Source organism: Ochotona curzoniae, unplaced genomic scaffold, assembly GCF_017591425.1.
Source record: "Ochotona curzoniae isolate NIBS_2020 unplaced genomic scaffold, NIBS_Ocur_1.0 scaffold_2587, whole genome shotgun sequence".
Taxonomy (NCBI): Eukaryota; Metazoa; Chordata; class Mammalia; order Lagomorpha; family Ochotonidae; genus Ochotona; species Ochotona curzoniae.
The window spans coordinates 2722750-2741788 of NW_024467096.1; the positions used below are offsets into that span (position 1 = coordinate 2722750).

General features: G+C 42.4%; 1 protein-coding gene across 2 annotated transcripts in view; it reads left to right on the top strand.

Annotated features, from left to right (window-relative positions):
* Positions 1–418: 418 nt before the first annotated feature.
* SEC22A (SEC22 homolog A, vesicle trafficking protein) overlaps positions 419–19039 on the top strand; it is a 55729-nt gene continuing 37108 nt past the window's right edge. The window contains exons 1-2 of one of the 2 annotated variants that reach the window (XM_041002805.1): positions 419–445; positions 8794–8994. In XM_041002805.1, coding sequence (XP_040858739.1) covers positions 8813–8994 — 182 coding nt within the window. In that variant the 5' untranslated portion in view covers positions 419–445; positions 8794–8812. Of the gene's footprint in view, positions 446–8793; positions 8995–19039 lie in introns of those variants that run through there. The other variant, XM_041002806.1, reaches the window with a different exon arrangement.

The following is a 19039-nucleotide window of genomic DNA, read 5'->3' on the forward strand; positions in this document are numbered from 1 at the left end:
CAGTGCGTGGTGGCTGAGAAGCCGCAGGGCCAGCTCTAGAACCTGCCGGCGCAGATGGTTTGCTTCTCCCTGGTGGTGCCAATCGGCTGCAGGTCCTTTCCTTCCCTACTGTGAGGGAATCTTTCCCTCTGCCCCTTGGATAAGTGTTGACAGAAAATGTGGCGATTAACTTTATTCTTAAGGGACAACCTAGCTCGGTCCCCACAGAACGATGGGAATCTCCTGGCGCAGGTGCGTGAGAAACTGTCAATCTGCCCTGGAGGGGGCGGGCCAGTGAGTGCTTCCCACAGAACCCGATTGGCCGGGCCGAGGGAACGGGGCGGGGTTTGGTTCCGCCGGCGCCAGCCACGTTGGACGCGGGGCAGCCCGGCTGAAAGGCCGCTCCTGGGCGCCCACAATGCACTGCGCGGCGCGTCACTTGGAGCGGCGGCTCCCGGCTCGGCAGGTACGGCCCGGCCCCTCAGTCTGTTTCTCGTCTGCTCGGGGTTGCTCGAGCACCCTTCGTGCTGACAACGCCCTTCACTCTCCCCGCCTCAGCCCTCTTGGTCGCGACCACAAACCTGCCGCTGGGCCAGGAGCCCTGCCCGTGCCGTGGGGTGGAGCCGGGCGGTGCTGGGGCCGCGGAGCTCCCCGGGGTCCGGCGTGAGAGGACAGGGGCCCCTTGGACCTGAGAGGTCTGGGGGGCCTCGCGGGCGACGGTTGCCCCCTCGGCCGACCTGCTTCGGGTTGGGGTGGGCATGGTGGAAGGCGAGGGTCAGCCGCGCCGGGCTGCAGAGCGGGCGGCGGTGGGAACTCCCTGGCGCCCAGACGTCATAAATATGGTAATCCACCTAGGCCTTTGGCGTCACCCGTGAGATCCGGAGGTGACGTTTCCTATTTCTTTGAGGCAGAACAGCTCACTTGGTGATGTGTGAGGTTTGGGGTGAGTTCCTGAGCTCAGAGATTGTCTGCGTTGGCACGCGGAAACCCCGAGGCCCAGGTGAATAGCACTTGGGGAGCGATGAGGCAGAAAGCCTGCGAGCAACTGGCTCAACAAGTGGATGAGATTGGGGGGAAGAGAAAGCCGATCCCCAGCTGGCTGGAGTTTCTCACCTGTGAAAACAACTTTGAGACTGTTGCTGCCGTGATTGTTTCTAGCCCATCATGCACGTGGAGCAGATGGAGGACCTCAGGACCTGCCTCTGCGGAGCCTGTTCAATGTAGGCAAAGCCCAGCCCAGAGCTGAAGTATCAGCCACCAGACTGGAGATAGTGAGACACCAGCTGACAGTGGAACAACCTCTGTGAAATTCTCTGTGTTGCATTCCACGTTACTGATACTTGGGCACTATCTCAGATTGCCAGGAAGTAGGCAGTACTTTTAACTGTACCTACAGATTCCAGTGTGGTGGTGTGCACTATTTCAATCTGAAACCTCTGAACATGCCCTTTGTTAATGGAACATCTGGACATTTCCTGTATTGGGAGCTGTCACATCTGTTTACTAGGTGACTGGTATCCCTGTATATCTCATGATGGTATATGAAAGAAAAACGGGTTCTCTCCAAGGTGCCCGCGATCACCTCCTCCTCGTGTTATGAGGCAGTGGGCAGGCAGCATTTTGTAGAATTGTTAGTTAGGCCTAGGTTAAATCTCTGCGTTGTCACTTGCTCTTTTGGGAATTGAATGAATTCCTTAGACCAGTTCTGACTTTGAATTCCCTGAAAGGCAAAATGGAATTAATTATCTACCTCACAAGTTATTGGAAGGCTTAAATGAGGTGATGTGTGTGCTATGCACACATTGTATAATATATACATTATATATAACATGTATATATAACATATATCATAGAGGGTAATCAGTAAATTAGAACAGATACTTAATATAGCACTTTGAGTGTATTTCAGGTGCTTTATCTGAACTTGTGTGGTAAATACCACTCGTAGGTGAGGAGGTTGAGGCAGAGCCTGCCCAAGGTTGCATGGCTGGCACTTGGTGGAGCCAGCATTTAACCCAGGCAGTCTGGCTCCTGTGTCCGACCTTTTAGTTGTCATACTTAACTACCTCTTAACAATCAAACCGTATTATTTCAGAATGGACAACTAGGTAGTGTCTACGTCACAGGTTTCCGCCCTGGTTAGTTTTGGGGACTGGTAGGGCACAGTGACATGGAAGACGCTTGTATTATGTGCCAGTTCTGGCACATCCATCCTTATACAGTACTACTAGTTAGCCTTGTGATGTTTGGAAAAACTTCAACCTCCACGTGTGAGTTGGAGGTTATACCCATCTGACTTGAACTGTGACTGCACAGATGTCGGAAATGGGCACATTTGAGCCTGTGCTGGATGCCCTATTGCTAGATGTGGGTGTCATCTGTTTTGGAGCCTGAGGTCTTGTACGTGCTGTGCAGTGCAGGCACCCATATTAGGAGTGTTAGACTTCTAGTGAGGCTAGGGACACAGCAGGGACAAAGAGTAAATGCTGGTTATGCTTGGTACCTGTTTCCCTTCTTAGTCTGCCCCACCAGGTAAATCACAGTATACGGAGCTGATCCCTAAATTAACCCCTTTCCCATTTCCACAGTTTTCAGCACTTTTAATAAAATATGTAACAGCTTGTTTTACTTACATTTTGGTGTGAAGCATATGTAAGATGATTGGATAAGCAGATGAACATCTAAAAATAATGATTTGCCGGAAGTGTGCACATGCGCTTGTGAAGCAAAACAGAAACGTTTTTCATTTATTTTAGACTAGGAAAAAGCTTAAATCTTAACCTTCACAGTTGATTTTATAGACATTATTATGAACGGATACCAGGCAAAAAAACTTATGGGTAGGGCCCAGCGTGGTGGCGCAAGTGGTTAAAGGTCCTCACCTTGCACGCCCGGGATCCCATATGGGCGCCGGTTCTAATCCCGGCAGCCCCGCTTCCCTTCCAGCTCCCTGCCTGTGGCCTGGGAAAGCAGTCGAGGACGGCCCAAAGCTTTGGGAACCTGCACCCGTGTGGGAGACCCAGAAGAGGCTCCTGGCTTTGGATCGGCATAGTATCGGCCCGTTGCGCTCACTTGGGGAGTGAATCATCGGATGGAAGATCTTCCTCTCTGTCTCTCCTCTCTGTATATCCGCCTTTCCAATGAAAAAATAATAAAAATAAATCTTAAAAAAAAAAACTTATGGGTAAATAGAACAACAAGTTCACAGAGGTTGTAGATAAGCTTTGTGAAAGTAGTACTTACATGATGGACTCCAATGGATACATTTTTTATCTTTTGAGGAGAGGCATTTATAAAAACATTTAACTGGAAAGTACACATAAAGTGTATTTACATGTTGAGCTTTTATTACTTTTTGAGAGATGTCTTCCTGATATCTGGGGCCACAGTCATTACCCCACAGGGTCTGAAAAGAAAGTGGCCTGTTGTGGCTGGCCATCTCTGTGACAGTTTGATATCATGGATATTTATTTAGTGGCTAATTTTTTTTTTTAATTACAAAGTGAGATATACACAGAGGAGAAGAGACAGGAAGATCTTCCGTCCAATGATTCACTCCCCAAGTGACCGCAACTGCCGGTGCTGCGCCAATCTGAAGCCGGGAACTCGGAACTTCTGGGTCTCCCATGTGGGTGCAGGGTCCCAAAGCTTTGGGCCGTCCTCAAATGTCTTCCCAGGCCACAAGCAGGAAGCTAAATGGGAAGAGGGGCCGCCGGGATAGAACCAGCGCCCATATGGGATCCTGGTGCATTCAAGGCGAGGACTTTAGCCACTAGGCCACACCGCCAGGTCCTAGTGGCTAATTCTGAAGGCTTACACAGGAATACCTAGATTGTAATTTGGAGTTTTTCCTCTTATCCAGGCATAGGGAACCAATTTTTCCACCAAGGACCACTTGGTTATTTATAATGTCATTCACAGACTATACAAAATGATCGACTTAAAAATAAACTTGCTTTAGATGGTGAATTTGGAGTCCTACCTGTGGTCGTTGTGGCAAGGCCTGAGTAAATGATTCATGGACTCCACTTTCCCTTCCCCCCCCCCGGACAGTTGCTGTGAAGGAAAGGAAGTATAGGCCACTGCTAGGATTACCTTTGAGCTTCCTGTTTTAAAGGCAGCTTTAGGGTGAGGAGACGTGGAACTGGTGGCCTAGAAATGTGTCTGTGGCCCTTGTACATTGGAAACTACTGCTTCTGGATCTTTCCATGCAATTATAACCTCTGACTTTCCACAGTCCCACTGCCTCTGTGGTTTTCATAATCATGAGCCTGCCTGTACTCAGTGGTATTTTTCCTTTGCCTGACCTTGATGTGGAAACATTTTTTTCCTGCACTAGCACAGTCCAGATAAAGTTTATATATAGATATAAACTCTTATATATACACACACACACATACATATGTATACATACACACACACGTTACATTAAAAATCCAAGATAAAAATTTTTTTAAAAAAGGGGAGTATATTAATCTAAAGAGATTGAATTTGTCTGCAAATTGGTTAAGGCTGGCATTATTTTCTGGGCATTCATCCTAACTTCTTTTGTTTATTAGGTTCAACTGATTTGGATTTGAAATCTCATTACTCTGGAAGAGACTTAACTTTTTCTCCTCCGAAAACTCTTGTCCGTTGTTAGTAGAAATAGTCCACTGACAACCTTTATAAGTTTTTTGACTGGGAACATAATTGCTGTGTTGTGCTTTGGATTATAAACTGAAACTGTGTTTTGGGAATATTGGAAAAGCAAGTTTATCTAACTGTAACTTTCTAATTAGAAAAGGAATAGGCCCTGTAGCTTGTATTGTGTTTGTTCTTTTCATTTGAATTTCTCTAGTTTGTATACAGGTATACAAATGTATACTAGTAGATAGTGGATATAGTAGATAGGCAATGTTGAGTGAATGGAGCTTTAAAGTGGTGTTCTTTTCTCAGTATGTTTTAGGCAGTGTGAGTTGTCTCTCTCTCTCTTTTTAAAAAATATTTATTTGTTTTCATCTACTCGAAAGGCAGAGTAGTGACAGAGAAGAGAGAGAGGTCCTGCATTTACTGGTTCACTGTGGCAATGCTGACAGCAGCCAGGGCTGGGAAGCCGGGAGCCCAGAACTCCATCAGGGTCTCACATGTGGATGAAAGGGCTCCAGCACATAAGCTGTCATCTGCTGTCTCCCTGGATATATTAGCAGAAAGCTGGAGTGGAAGTGGACTAGCCAGGATTGAACTAGTGGGACAATGTGGGAAGTATGTATGTTAAGGTGCTGCTTAACCCAGGGTAGCATGGTGCCTGGTTCTGAATCATGTGTTTTGTCTTCTGAGTCATTAAAAAGAAAATGATAACTTAGAAGACTACATGGAAGTTTCAACTTAATTCTTTTAGGACCCTTAAAAGGGTGAGCCATTAAAAAAAAAAAAAGAATGCAGTCTGCGTTTGAATACTGTAAAACAGATAGTTGGAGCTATAAGTGATAGCTTGCCCCCACATTAATTCCCCAAATGGTCATTATGTAGCAGCATACTGGAAAACAGTAATTTTATATTTCCATAATAAATGCTTAGAGTATAAACTAAGGCATTTTCCTGCTTCTTTAGGCCAGATGTTAAAATTTTAATAATGGGATAGGTGTTTGGTCTATCTGTTAAGACATCAATTGGGAGGCCTGCATCCCATATGGGAATGCTTGGATTTGCATCCCAGTCCACTTGTGGTTCTAACTTTCCCGTGGAGGCAGCAGGTGATGGCTTAGGTGATTAGGTTCCTATCACCTACTTTGGAAAATCCAGATTGTATTTGAGGCTCCTGACCTCAGCCTGACCCAACTTTGACTATGGTGGGTGTTGGGAGAACTGAACCAGTGGAAAGTTGTTTTTCTGAATCTTTGCCTTAAAAAGAAATTGGCAAGCTGAGTCCACAAGGCTACATTTATATATTTGAAAGAGAAAGGGGAAAAGAGAAGGAGAAATCTTCCATCTACCTTTTCACTTTCCAGATGGCCTTGGCAGCCGGCGTAAGGCCATGATGAAACTAGGAGCCATAGTCTCCATTCAGGTCTTCCACTTGGGCAGTAGGAACCCAAATATTTGAGCTATTACCTGTTTCTCCCAGACACAAAGAAGCTGGATTGGAAGTGAAAGATCTGGAGATCAACCTGGAATTCTAATATGGAAGCAGGTTCACAGGAAGCTGCTTAACCCCTATCAGCTGCCCAAGAAATCTACATTTATTTCTTTCTGTTTACAGCTTGCTTTTTTATTTGAAAGCAGAGCAATGGAGTAGTGACAGAGGGAAAGAGATATTTCATTGGTTGGCTTACTCTCCCAAGTGGCTTCAGCAGCAAAGGCTAGTCCAGGCCAAAGCCAAGAACGATGCACTCCATCCTGATCTCTGACATGGGTGACAAGGGCCCAGCCATCTTGTACTGCCTTCCCAGGGTTGTTATCAGGAAGCTGGATTGGAAACAGACTGCTAGGGACTCAAGTCAGCTCTGCCATATAGGATGCTGGTGTCAAAAAAATGACAGCTTGGGGCCAGCACCCTATATAGGCACCAGTTCATTTCCTGGCTGCTCCACTTCTGATCCAGCTCTCTGCTTATGGCCTGAGAAAGCAGCAGAAGATGGGCCTGGGCCATGGGTCCCTGCACCCATGTGGGAGGTCCAGAAGAAGCTCTAGCTCAGAGGTTCAGATGGCTCTGGCCATTGTGGCCTTTTGGAGAGCAAATCAGTGGATGGAAGCTCTCTCTGTGTGTTAAAAAAAAGTCTGCCTCTCAAAAGTAAACCTGTTAAATAAATAAATAAATAATGGTGGCTTAACTTGGCTGTGTAGCAGTATTAGCCCCAGAAGTCTACATTGCTAAACAAGCTTTCAGCTTTTTGTGTAAGCTAAAGTTTGAGAACTATTTTGCTTTGTTTCTGTCTGCTTACCTGATTCCTTTTCCTTTTTTCAAACAAAGATTTATTTATTTTTTATTGGAAAGTCAAATTTTTACAGAGAGGGAGAGACAGAAAGATCTTCCATTTGCTGGTTCACTCCCCAAATAGCCACAGTGGCTGGAGCCAAAGCCAGAAGCCAGGAACCAGGAGCCTCCTCCAGGTCTCCCATGTGGATACAAGCTCCCAAGGCTTTGGGCCATCCTCTGCTGCTTTCTCAGGCCAGAAGCAGTGAGCTGGAAAGGAAGTGGAGCAACTGGGATGTGAATTGATTCTCATATGGGATCCTGACACAAGCAAAGCGAGGACATCAGCCACTAGGCTACTGTACCACACTCTCCCCCACCCCTGGCCTTTTTTTAAATTATTATTTATTTTTAAAGACTCTAACATAGAGTTTTGTTTTTACAGATTTTTAGTTTTACTTTGGGTGAAAGGTGGAGAGACACATTGATTTAGTCCTCAAATGGCTGTAACAGCAGGGCTGAACTGAACCCAAATCAGGAGCCAGGAACTCAGTCCAGTTCTCTGTCAGGGGTGACATGGACCCAAGTATTGAGCTTTCAACTACAGCCTGCCAAGATGTGTGTTAGTAGGGAGCTAGATCAGAAGTTAAGGAGCTGAGACTTGAACCAGGAACTCTGCTGTGGAATGTAGGCATTCCCAATGGCATTTTAACCAATATTGCAAATACCTGTGCTTACCTGATTTCTTTCAGATACAGGTCTGTAAAATACCTTCCACTTACTTTTTTTAAAGTCTGACCAATATCCAATAAAAGAGGCTGGCCAAAGGCGTTATGACTTATTTTCTGGTGAAAAGATTAAGAATTAAACTAGTATTGTTTAGCTTTGGGATTTCCTTTAATTATAATTTTTTTATGATTCTAAAGTTATGAGGGCCCACTATGGAATATTTTGAACATTTAGGAAATTGTGAAATAATCCATCATTGTACTCTTCCCTGTTATAGTCACTATTCTGATTTTGGCATTTTTTTCTGCATTTATTTATTTTAGTTATCCCTCCTGTTTTAAAATTGTTATGTATTTTCACTCATTTGAAAGACAGAGACAGAAACTCAGATCTTCCCATGGGCTGGTTCATTCCCCAGCTGCCTGCAACAGCTAGGATAGGGCCAGGCAGGAACCAGGAGCCTGGAACTCAGCTTGGATCTGGAGCTCAGATGGGTAGCAGGGAGCCAAGCAGCTGAATCATTGTCCGCTGTTCCCAGCCTGTGCAGTAGTGGGAAGCTGGAAAGGAAGTGGAGGAGCCGGGACTTGAACCAGGCGCCGTGGTATGGGATGTGGGTGTCCTAAGCAGCAGCATAACTGTTGTCGTAAGTGGCCCCCTCACTCCCTTTATCTTTGTGGGGGAAAAAGTATACAGTTTTTAATCCTGCTTGTTTCTACTTAACATCTAAGCACTTTGCCACATTATGAAATTTTTTATTTCACAAACATAAATTATAGTTGCTGTGTTTATTCTGTCATTTGAGAATACTGTTATTAATATCACCCTGTTCTGGGATCTTTAGGTTGTTTTTTAGTTATTTAACTGAAAGAATGTCTTTCTGTTTAAAATTTTGTGTGGTTCTCTGATACATTCCTCAGGGTATGGTTGTATGTCAACCTTTACTGAGGTCAAAGGATGTGAATGTTTTAACATTATTGTTGCCTCCTGCCAACTTGATTTGAGAATGGTGTTGATTCCAGTTTTTACTTTAACAGACAAAAAAAGTGTTTTTTTTTTTTTTTTGGTAAAGCTAATTTGTTAGGTGAAGCATAGTGTTATTGTTTTAATTGTTTTTGTTACTAGTAAGTTCAATATTTCTGCATGTTAACTTTGCTTTATTAACCTAACCTCAATTTTTCATTTTCCTTTAGGTCTTCTGTATTGGTTGAAATGTCTTTGATTTTATCCGCCTCAGTCATCCGTGTCAGAGATGGACTGCCACTTTCTGCTTCCACTGATTATGAACAAAGCACTGGAATGCAGGAGTGCAGAAAGTATTTTAAGATGCTATCAAGGAAACTTGCTCAACTTCCTGATAGATGTACACTGAAAACTGGACGTTACAACATTAAGTAAGACTTTAGTTTGTTTCATTAGAGTAGTTGGTCTAGTGGTGATCATTTTAATGACATTAAATGGTTGCAGTAAAAAATCTGATTTGTTTAGGAAAATTTATTCAGGTCAAGAATCATGTTCTGAACTGATATTAAACAGCAGTGATCATGTCATCAACTTTTGTAGTTTCATAAATTCTTTTGCAGTTTCTCCAAATTTATGCCAGAATTTATAAAGAAATTTGATTTTGTACAGCACAGGTACTCCTTTTTATAAGTTGATCACTAAGTATTTGTTGGTGTCCTTACATGCCTGGGATTATAGTAGGCAAACGACCATGGGAAAGATAAAAAGTATTATCTGAAACCTGTCCTAGAAGAACTTATTTCTACACTGTACATAAAGACTAGGTGATGAGAAAGAGAGTGACTGCCTGTGGTGGTTAGGCACCTCTGTGAGAGGGAACCTCTGAACAGAGACCTAAGAGAAGGGAAGTAGTTATGTGAAGGGTATTGTGTGGGTAAAGAACAAGGTAGCTGTAGTCAGTGGAGAAGCCCTTCCATCTGTTAAGAGGTGGCAAGCAAGCCACTGATGCTTCAGCACTGTGGGCAGCTGATAGGCTGAGAGAAGCTGAGGTGTGCAGAGTAGGAATGAGGCAGGTTGCTTAGGCATTCTAGGCTACAATTACCTTAATCGAATGTGGTAGAAAGCCATTGGGAAGCTTTTAAGTTGGAGAGTGATGTATTGGATTTTGGTTTTGGGTAAATCATCCTGGCTGCTCTGTAAAGAATGGTGTGAATGAGAGGAAGAGTAGAAATAGACGCTTCATATAGAATACTCTTAGAGAAGTACAGCTAGAGGTGATGATTGTAATGTGGACTCGGGTGATAATGAAAAATTTGTTTCAGTTTGGCTGTTCGTGGAGCTCAGAACATCTATGGATTGAAGAGGGGTGTGAGGAAGAAAGAAGAATTAGGAATTACCTGTGGATTTGGGACTTGGGAGAAGTGGGTGGTGCTGCAGTGAGCCGGACTGGAGAGGCAGAGTGTATCACTTTGGTAAAATCCTCAGTTGTGTTTGATATGTTAAGTCTAAGATGCCCTGGGGCACTGTCAGGTAGGCAGCTGAAGGTATGATGATGACGTTTGGTGAAGAGAATGAGTATAGAGATTCAGACGTAAGGGTCAGCTTATAGTTTGCAATTAATACCATGGGAATGCACAAGACCATTTTGGCAAGCATACTCATGAGACAATTAGGAAATCATACTTAATGTTTGAGCATTTTGATACTGATCATGAATATAGAAGGAAGTCAGGAACAAGGTTCATCTGAGATCTAATAAACAGAAACCTTCATGTTGAGATGAATGATCCATATGCTGGTGAATTATTGATATCTAGGGGCTGCTATTATGGCGCAGCTTGTAAAGCTGTTGTCTGTGACATAGGTATCCCATACCAGCACAGGTTCTTGTCCCAGCTGTTCCACTTTCAGCCCAGCTCCTTGCTAATTGCCTGGGAAAAGCATTGGAAGATGGCTCAAATGCTTGAGCTCTTGGCCACTCACATGGGAAACCTGTAAGAATCTCATGGCTCCTGGTCTTGGCCTGGCCCAGCCCTGGATGTTTCAGCCATCGGGGGCACAAACCAGAGGATAGAACAAATCTTTGTATTTCCCCATCTCTATAATTCCAACTTTCAAATAAACAGATAAACCTATTATTTTTAAAAAGGAGTTAATGGAAAATGGAATTAAAGGATAAGTTTGTTTTCAAAAAATTATGACGTTTGTCTAAGGCAGGGGGAAAGCATTCCAGATGTGAGAAGGAGAGGTACAATAAGCGGAGACATTGGCAGCACAGTGGGCAATGACCTATTGGCGTGGTGCGGTGGATAGCAATTTAGGGAAAGTAATGAGATGTGTGATAATTAATGGGGACCCAAACCCTAGATTGACCTGAAAGTTCAGATTATTACTATGTTACAGCAGGTTGCTGGAAGCTGTTGCTGCATGTGTGAATGAAGTGACTTTATTCCAAACAATTCTGAGACAGTGGAACATAGAGTGATATGCAAAGTAGAGATGATACACAGTCAACTTATTATGTGTATCAGGGCAAGAAGTACAGAAAGTAGAAGTGCAGATGAAAAAGTGCCAAACAGAGAGACATTCTGAAGAAAAAATGGTCTAGGCTGTTATTCTAGAGTAGCAGAGATAAAGGAAAAGAAGCGACAGTGATGACCCAGGCATTGGGATTGGGCAAAGGGAGTATCATTGTCAGCACTGAGGTCTTTGATAGGGATTGCTGAAGGTGGGTGGTGAGGAAGAAGAGAAAGATGGTGAAGCCCCATTTCATGGTTTTAGTTGAGATGATGAAAAGGCAGTTTGGGGGAGATAACATAGAGACTATTGGAATCATTCACATTGATCTAGTTGAAATTCTGAGTTTTGAGATTGGCCCAGAGTAGATCCTTAGAGAATGTCACAGTTACTAAGATCACCTGGTTCACAGTAAAATGAAAAGTTGTATTTAATTGAGTTTTCCAGAGATTAACTAAAAATGTTATATTAAAATGTGTCTAAAATTATCTTTTTGATATTTTAGCCTCTTTTTTAAAAAAATTATGCTATGTGCAAAAGGAGAGATTTACCTGCTGTTTCATTTCCCAAGTGACCGCAACGGCTGGAGCTGGGCCATTCTGAAGCTGGGAGCCAGAAGCTTCTTCTGGGTATTCCACATGGATGCAGGTGCCCAAGGATGTAGGCCATCCTGTGTTGCTCTCCAAGGTCATTAGCCAGGAGCTGTATCAGAAGTGGAGCAACCAGGACTCCAGCTGGTGCCCATATAGAATGCTGGCGCCACAGATGGAGGCTTAGCATGCCATGCTGTGGTACGGCCCAATAGCCTATTAATTTTTTAGAAAAAAACCTTGAAATATTTAAACATCTTAATAGTCAGACCCTTTTCTAAGATTTATTTATTTATCTGATAGGCAGAGGTTGAAGGGGATTATCCTTCTGTTAGCTCCCATATGGCTGACCAGAACCAGAGCTTTATGTTGGTCTCCCACGTGGATGGCAAGAACCCAAATATTCAAATCATCTGCTGCCTTTCCACGGATCTAGATGCTAGCATGACAGACAGCAGCTTAACTCTCTGCACCAAATGCTAGGCTGTTTTAGCACCTTGGGTTATTATTCCAAGTTTTAGTTGGTATTGTATAGTGATACACACAAATGCAAAGTTATGGGAGATTGGCTTGATTGTATATTAGAATGGTGGTTTTTCTGGACATACAATTAATTAAGTTTTTAAAATGCTCTCCATTAATTTACTTTATCTTTTCTTTGTTTTAAAGATTTATTTTTATTGGAAAGTCAGATATACAGAGAGGTAGAGAGACAGAGAGGAAGATCTTCCATCCGTTGATTCACTCCTCAAGTGGCTGCAATGGCTGAAGCTGGGCCAATCCGAAGCCAGGAGCCAGGAGTCTCTTTCTGGTCTCCCATGAGGGTGCAGGGTCCCAAGGCTTTAGGCCATGCTCAACTGCTTTCCCAGGTCACAAGCAGGGAGCTGGATGGGAAGTGGAGCTGCTGGGATACGAACCCGTGCTGGGATTCTGGCGTGTGTAAGGTGAGGACTTTAACCTTAGTTGCTAGGTTAAAGTACTGAACCCTGCTTTATCTTTTTTTTTTTTTTTTTAAGATTTATTTTTATTTGAAAGTCAGATATACAGAGAAGAGGAGAAACAGAGAGGAAAGATCTTCTGTCCAATGATTTTACTCCCCAAGTGACCACAGCAGCCGGTGCTGCGTCGATCCTAAGCCAGGAGCCAGGGACTTCCTTCAGGTCTCCCATGTGGGTGCAGGGTCCTCAACTGCTTTCCCAGGCCACAAAAAGGGAGCTGGATGTGACGCAGGGCTGCCAGGGTTAGAACTGGTGCCCATATAGGATCCTGGGCATGCAAGGCGAGGACTTTAACCACTACGCTATTGTGCTGGGCCCCTGCTTTATCTTTTTTAAAGTAGCATAAAGTATAGCAAAATTTTGATAATTCTCATTTAGTGATGGATTTTAGATTTTGTATTTATCCCCTAATTCACACAAAAGATTTGGGGCGATTTATAAAAAAATAAGTTCAAGAGAAATCAGGGGAAAGAAAGATATTGAGAACGATAAACTGCAGTGATATATCTGTCTGGAAATGCAAATTGCTTAGTCCATTCACTTGTTGGAAAAGGTTCTGCAATGATGGCCCTGAGTGTCTCTGTAGCCAGAGTCATGGGAGGCGGTCGGCAGGAGCAGTCTCAAGACCCAGTGACTGCTGGGTATTTGGTTTCCAGGTTCCTGGGCTTTGTGTACAAGAACAGACCACATGTGGATGGCATCTTCCAGCAGCTGCTAATGAACTTTTAGAATTTCTTATTTTCATCAGGGTGCGCTGAAATGACACAATGCCCAAAGCAGGGATGATGTGGCCTGATCCAAGAATCCAGTTTAGATAATATACAAAGGAATGGTAGATTGCATGGCTTTTGGAACCAGATATAGAAAAACCTCCAGGCATACTATATTTTGTGGTCATGCATCTTGGAAAAGGTTGGAAAATAATATTTTTAATTCTTTCAGGCAAAGATTTATTAGATTATATAAATTTTTTATCATTCATAAATGGTATTGTAACTTGGTTTCTAGTTTACTGAGGTGCTTATAGTTTATGATGATTCATTTATATTGAAAGAGCATAAAATTAGGAGATTAGCCATGTTACTTAATTTTTTAAAGATTTATTTGTTTTACATGAAAGAATTACAGAGAGAGTAGGGGAGAGAAAGAGAGATCTTCCATCCACTGATTTCACTCCCCGAATGATTGCCACAGTTAGAGCTGAGCCTGTCCAAAGCTGTGTGCTTCCTCTGATCGCCCACATGGGTGCAGGGGCCCAATGATTTGGACCATATCCACATTGCTGACCTCTCAGGCCACTAACAAGGATAGAAGTAGAGCAACTGGGACACAAACTGGCACCCATATAGGGTGCTGACACCACAGGCAGAGGATTTGCTTACTCTGCCATCGCCAGCCCGAATTTGAGTTTGCCAGATAGCAGCCACAGTTTGTAATGGCAAGATCATAGCATAATCCAGAACTGTCACCTGGGTGCCCCTTGTAGAGGGATTACAAACTGTATTTCCTTCAAGCCTGTCTTATTGCCTGCTTCCTTTACATCACCTTCTCGTGACTGCTGTTCCATTTCTGTACTGGTCTCATTCACTTCAGAGATCTCCTGTAGAACTTGTTTCACTGCCCTTTTCATTATTAAAAAAAAAAGTCTACATTTTTAATTTTTCTGTCCACCGTCTCTCACTGGATTGTTAGTCATAGAGGAAATTGATCTGCCTTGGCTTATGCTATTTTTGCTTCTTCAGTCCTTGTTGTTTGGTTTTCAAATTTTTGTGGAAACTGGGTATACAAAGCAAGCATGTGGCCTGCTTACATGGTAAATTGGGTGCTACCTCATGTCAGCTTCTAGTTGAATAAGCAGGGCAAGACCAGAGTTTGGAGAAGATGTTAGGATGCTTTTTGGTTTCTCCTCGTGTTTTGGGCAACTGATGAATTTCACTGGATTGTAGTATTGTTGAACTTGAGTTCAACTGATGGAGTGCATTATGTATAACAAGCCTTGGGCCAGCACAGTGTCACATATGTGTCAGAGTTGCTGCTAAATGAGGGCTGGCCATTTGGGGAGTTTAATAGTGATAGAGTGCCATGGCATTCATTTTCCCCTAAAGATTTCAGCTTTGGAGGAACCTTGTTGATTGGGCAAAGTGGGGTGGAGTAGAGAGGTATCTGGTTTTGCGATTTTTTTTTTTTACATTCCATAGGGATATTATAATTCTTTATAAATATTTGTAAGAGACTCATCTAATTCATAGATTGGAAAATACTTTCCTGAAACTAATAAATGTTTAATAAACTATGTGACTGAGAAATAATGGCTAAAGCAATAGTTATGAACTATCTGAGAATTGAGCATTATATGAAATTTTACAAGTTTGTTACTAGCCTTAGGGTTGTAAAGATCATGGTTGCACATTCTGAGATCTGTTTAAACATTGAAACACTAAACTTAGAAAAAATACAAATGTCTTTTGGGAGATAAGTCATACCCTCTGGTGAGTTTTAGTGTAGGAAATGATGTCCTCAGGTTCGTTCCCTGTGAATTCATCAGTTTGATGGCTGTGGGCTGCCTAGGCCTGCTGTTTGCCTGAGACTTCACATCTTGTGTGCTTGTCCCCAGATTGCTACTTATAGCTGGGAGTTTAGTTTCAGACGTACTCATCTTTTGGTTTTAATCTCTTGGAGTGCTTTATTTCCACGGTCAGATGACGTTTTCCAATTATAGTAGTAACAACTTCAATAATAACTCAGTTACTGAGTGCCTACAATTGCCAGATGGTTTACCTACATTGCTAGCTTTGCAACAGCTCTGTCATTGTGACTAATATTGCTGGAAGCAGATACACAATTAATAATACTTTAAAGGACAAAGAGTATTATAGGATCCAGAGTGGCAGCACAGTTTAAGTTAAACCACTTCATATGAAACTGACATCCTTATGAGCACCTGTTCATGTCCCTGCTGCTGCACTTCAGATCCAGTGTCCTGCTAATGTTCCTGGGAAAGCAGCCGAGGATGGCCCAAGTGCTTAGGTCCCTGTTACCTGCAAAGGAGCCATGGATGGAATTCCAGGATACTGGCTTTGGCCTGGCCATTAAGGCCATTTTGGGGAGTAAACCAGGGGATAGAAGATATTCATTCTCTCTCTCTTTCTCTCTCTCTCTTTCCTCCCATCCCTTTCCTGTAACTTAAAAGAATGTATTGTAAGGCCCTAGTGCAATGCTTAATTACTAAATGCTCACCTTGCAGGCAGTGGGATTCCATAAGGTAGTAGGTTCATGTCCCAGCTGCACCACTTCCCATCCAGCTCCCTGCTTGTGGCCTGGGAAAGCAGTGAAGGATGGCCCAAAGCCTTGGGCCCCTGTACCAATATGGGAGACCCAGAAGCAGCTCCTGACTTCAGATCTGCTCTGCTGCAGCCATTGTGGCCACTTGGGGATTGGACCAGTGGACAGAATATCTTGATCTCTGTCTCCCCTCTGTGTATCTGCCTTTCCAATAAATAAATAAATCTTTAAGAAATGCATTGTGAAGTATAGTGGTAGGGGTGGATTCTCAGATCATGTCTGGAATGTTTCTTTCAATTCTGTACTTTCTTGCCTTTTGCAGCTAAGTTTTTTCTACACTGTGGAAACTCTTGTGTAGATTGCTCTAAGCTTACTTTTCCCAGTTGGGCAACTCTCTTGTCTCCATGTCTTGAGAATAGAACCTTAATTGGCTTTGCTCGCACCATGACCCATTCTGGACTAGTCTTTGCGGTCAGAGGGTGTGAGGTACTTTTAGTTGTTAAGGTCTGTCTCCCCTTTACTAATGCTGTCTAGATGGGTTGTGGGGTTTGGAGGTAGTTTCCCAAAGGGAAGGGAAAAGAGATGATGGACAGGCAGCCATTATACTGCTATCATTCTCATTTTGTAGATGGAGTAAACGAGATTTAGACATGTAAGGAGTCACCTTAAGGTTGCACAGCTAATAATGTATTTGAACCCTCCCAGTCTCTGATTTTAGGGTTCATATATAAAGTGGAGTTGCCACCACCCTTTATCCTTCATACCTTTTCTGACATTCTTTTTACTTTGTTTTGAGAGAGAGAGATGAAAAAAGTAAGAGAAGATAGTGAAATATCCCCTCCAAGCCTTCCCCTGTTTGGTTAAGAAGTAATGAACAGAACTTGTGTAAAAAATAAAATTAATGGACAGCATTGTCTTGTTGGAGTCTAAGTGTTTGGTGGTGACAGTGTGTGCCCAGGGAGTGCAACCCACTGACAGTCACCAAATCCTAGGGGAAAGGAGCTAACCTGTATCTCATGCGCTCCTATTTTGCTGCATTTATAGCAACACCTCACTCTTTTAGAGTTGATTATGGCCAAATGGATAGCTCTTCAGTCACTAGGACTGTTAGACAGGCTCTTATGAACTGACTTAACAACCTACTTATTGTTGCAATACAGTTTCTCTGGGAAAATTGAGGACCAGATTATAATAAACTTTGGGAATACAAGTGATAGGTAAGTCAGGAATTACTTGTGATTGGCTATTTGAAAAATTCAGGATTTTTATTCTCTGAGGTATTGAGGTGTGAGAGTGGTAAGAAGGGGTGAATCAGAAGGGAGATAAATTGCAGGAAAGAAGATGAAGACTGTCAAAGGCAGCTTCTACGTGGTCCGTGTTCATCCAAGGCCTGATGGCAGGATCCTTTTTGACTCTTAAAAGTCATCGCAGTCTCCTTTGTTTGCTGTTATAAGTTGCTGTAGCCTGGCACAGTGCGTATTAACATACATTTTGTTGTCCAATGTGGCTAGATTAGTGGCTTTTATTGATCTTCTGTTTATCAAATAATTTATTCGTGATTTAGCACTTCCCCTTTGGAGAGTAGGTGAAAGTTAGCCATATAAAAGAGAAACATATTGGAAAACAGGGAGCTCGTGGTAGAGTGCCCCACATTGGATAGACACTCGGAATTCCTGAGTTCTCTTTCTGGCTTTACCTCCTTACTGTTTCGTTGATGGCAAAGTCTTTTATTTTTATTTATTTATTTATTTTTATCTTGAAGGGAAGAGAGACAGAGATATGGAAAGAAAGGTAGAGAGACTGAGGGAAAGATAGAAATATAGAAATCTCTTGATTCACCTCCAGATACTTGGAACAACCTGGGCAGGGCCAGGCAGAAGCCATGGGCCAGGGTTGCTGGGGCCCAAGCATCTGAACTATTATCTGCTGCCTCTCGATGTATTAGCAGGAAGCTGGATTGAAAACATACGAGTTTGGACATGAGCCAGCACTCTGATATTGGATGTGGACATCTCAAAGTGATGGTTTAACCAACTATGCCACAACACCCATACTAGTTACAAGGTCCTGTTTTCAGCTGTTTTGTAAAAGACTTACTTCCAAAGGCTTTTAGAAAATTGAAATTAGAAAATGCTTGTTTTGATTCAAAAAATTGTGAAATCTGTTCTTTTTTCTACAATGTATTTTTATGAACATTTTGAAGATACCTTGAAATTAGGAATTTCAAAAATGTTTACACCAAAATAAATTTATCCTTTAATTCCATTTTTAAGTATTCTTATATTTGTTGATTATAAAATCTGTAGGGCTTGCTCACCTATAATATTGAACCTTTTATGCTTAAGTATGAGCTGCTTATTTTTGTGGAATTCATTGGAAAGGAGTTTCTAATGCAAAAATAATATTTTTCTTAACAATCTTAATGAAGAGTGGATGGTATGTATTAATGGAAAACATTTCTTTCTCCAAACAAGCTATTTCCTATGTGGCTACCAAGGACAAATTCATTCTTTATGTGTAATGGTACACTTGTAGAGTAAAGGATATGAATACATACATGCACACATATACACATATATGTAAAGAATATATGTGTGTTTATAGGTACACATACGTACACATTATATGTGTATACATACACAGATTATATGTACACATATGTAATTCAAATGTTAATTACTATTTGGTCAGTTGGTAAATAGTTTGTGGAATACTTTGTTATTTAGCATGCTAAAGAAATGCAGTTGTGTATCTTTTGTTTTGTAGCACTGCTTCGAGTACATCCCCAGTACGTCTGTTTCAGTCTCCTGGCAGGCAGAGACTGCTAGGCTTATTTTACTATTCCATTGTTGACTGAGAGAAATTTTGCTAAGCATGAGTTTGATGCATCAGGTCAAAATTGTTCTCATTAGGTCAGTGTTTGGTGATGTGTAAAAGTTCCCCCCCCCCTTTTTTTTTTTACCAGTCTATAAATAAAATTAAATCCAAGATAAAGTTGAATGTCTAGAGCCATGTATTGATTTGTTGGACTTCAGGAATAAGTTGTGATATGTCTTGGGTATAAGATAGAATTTGCTTTTTATTTTTTT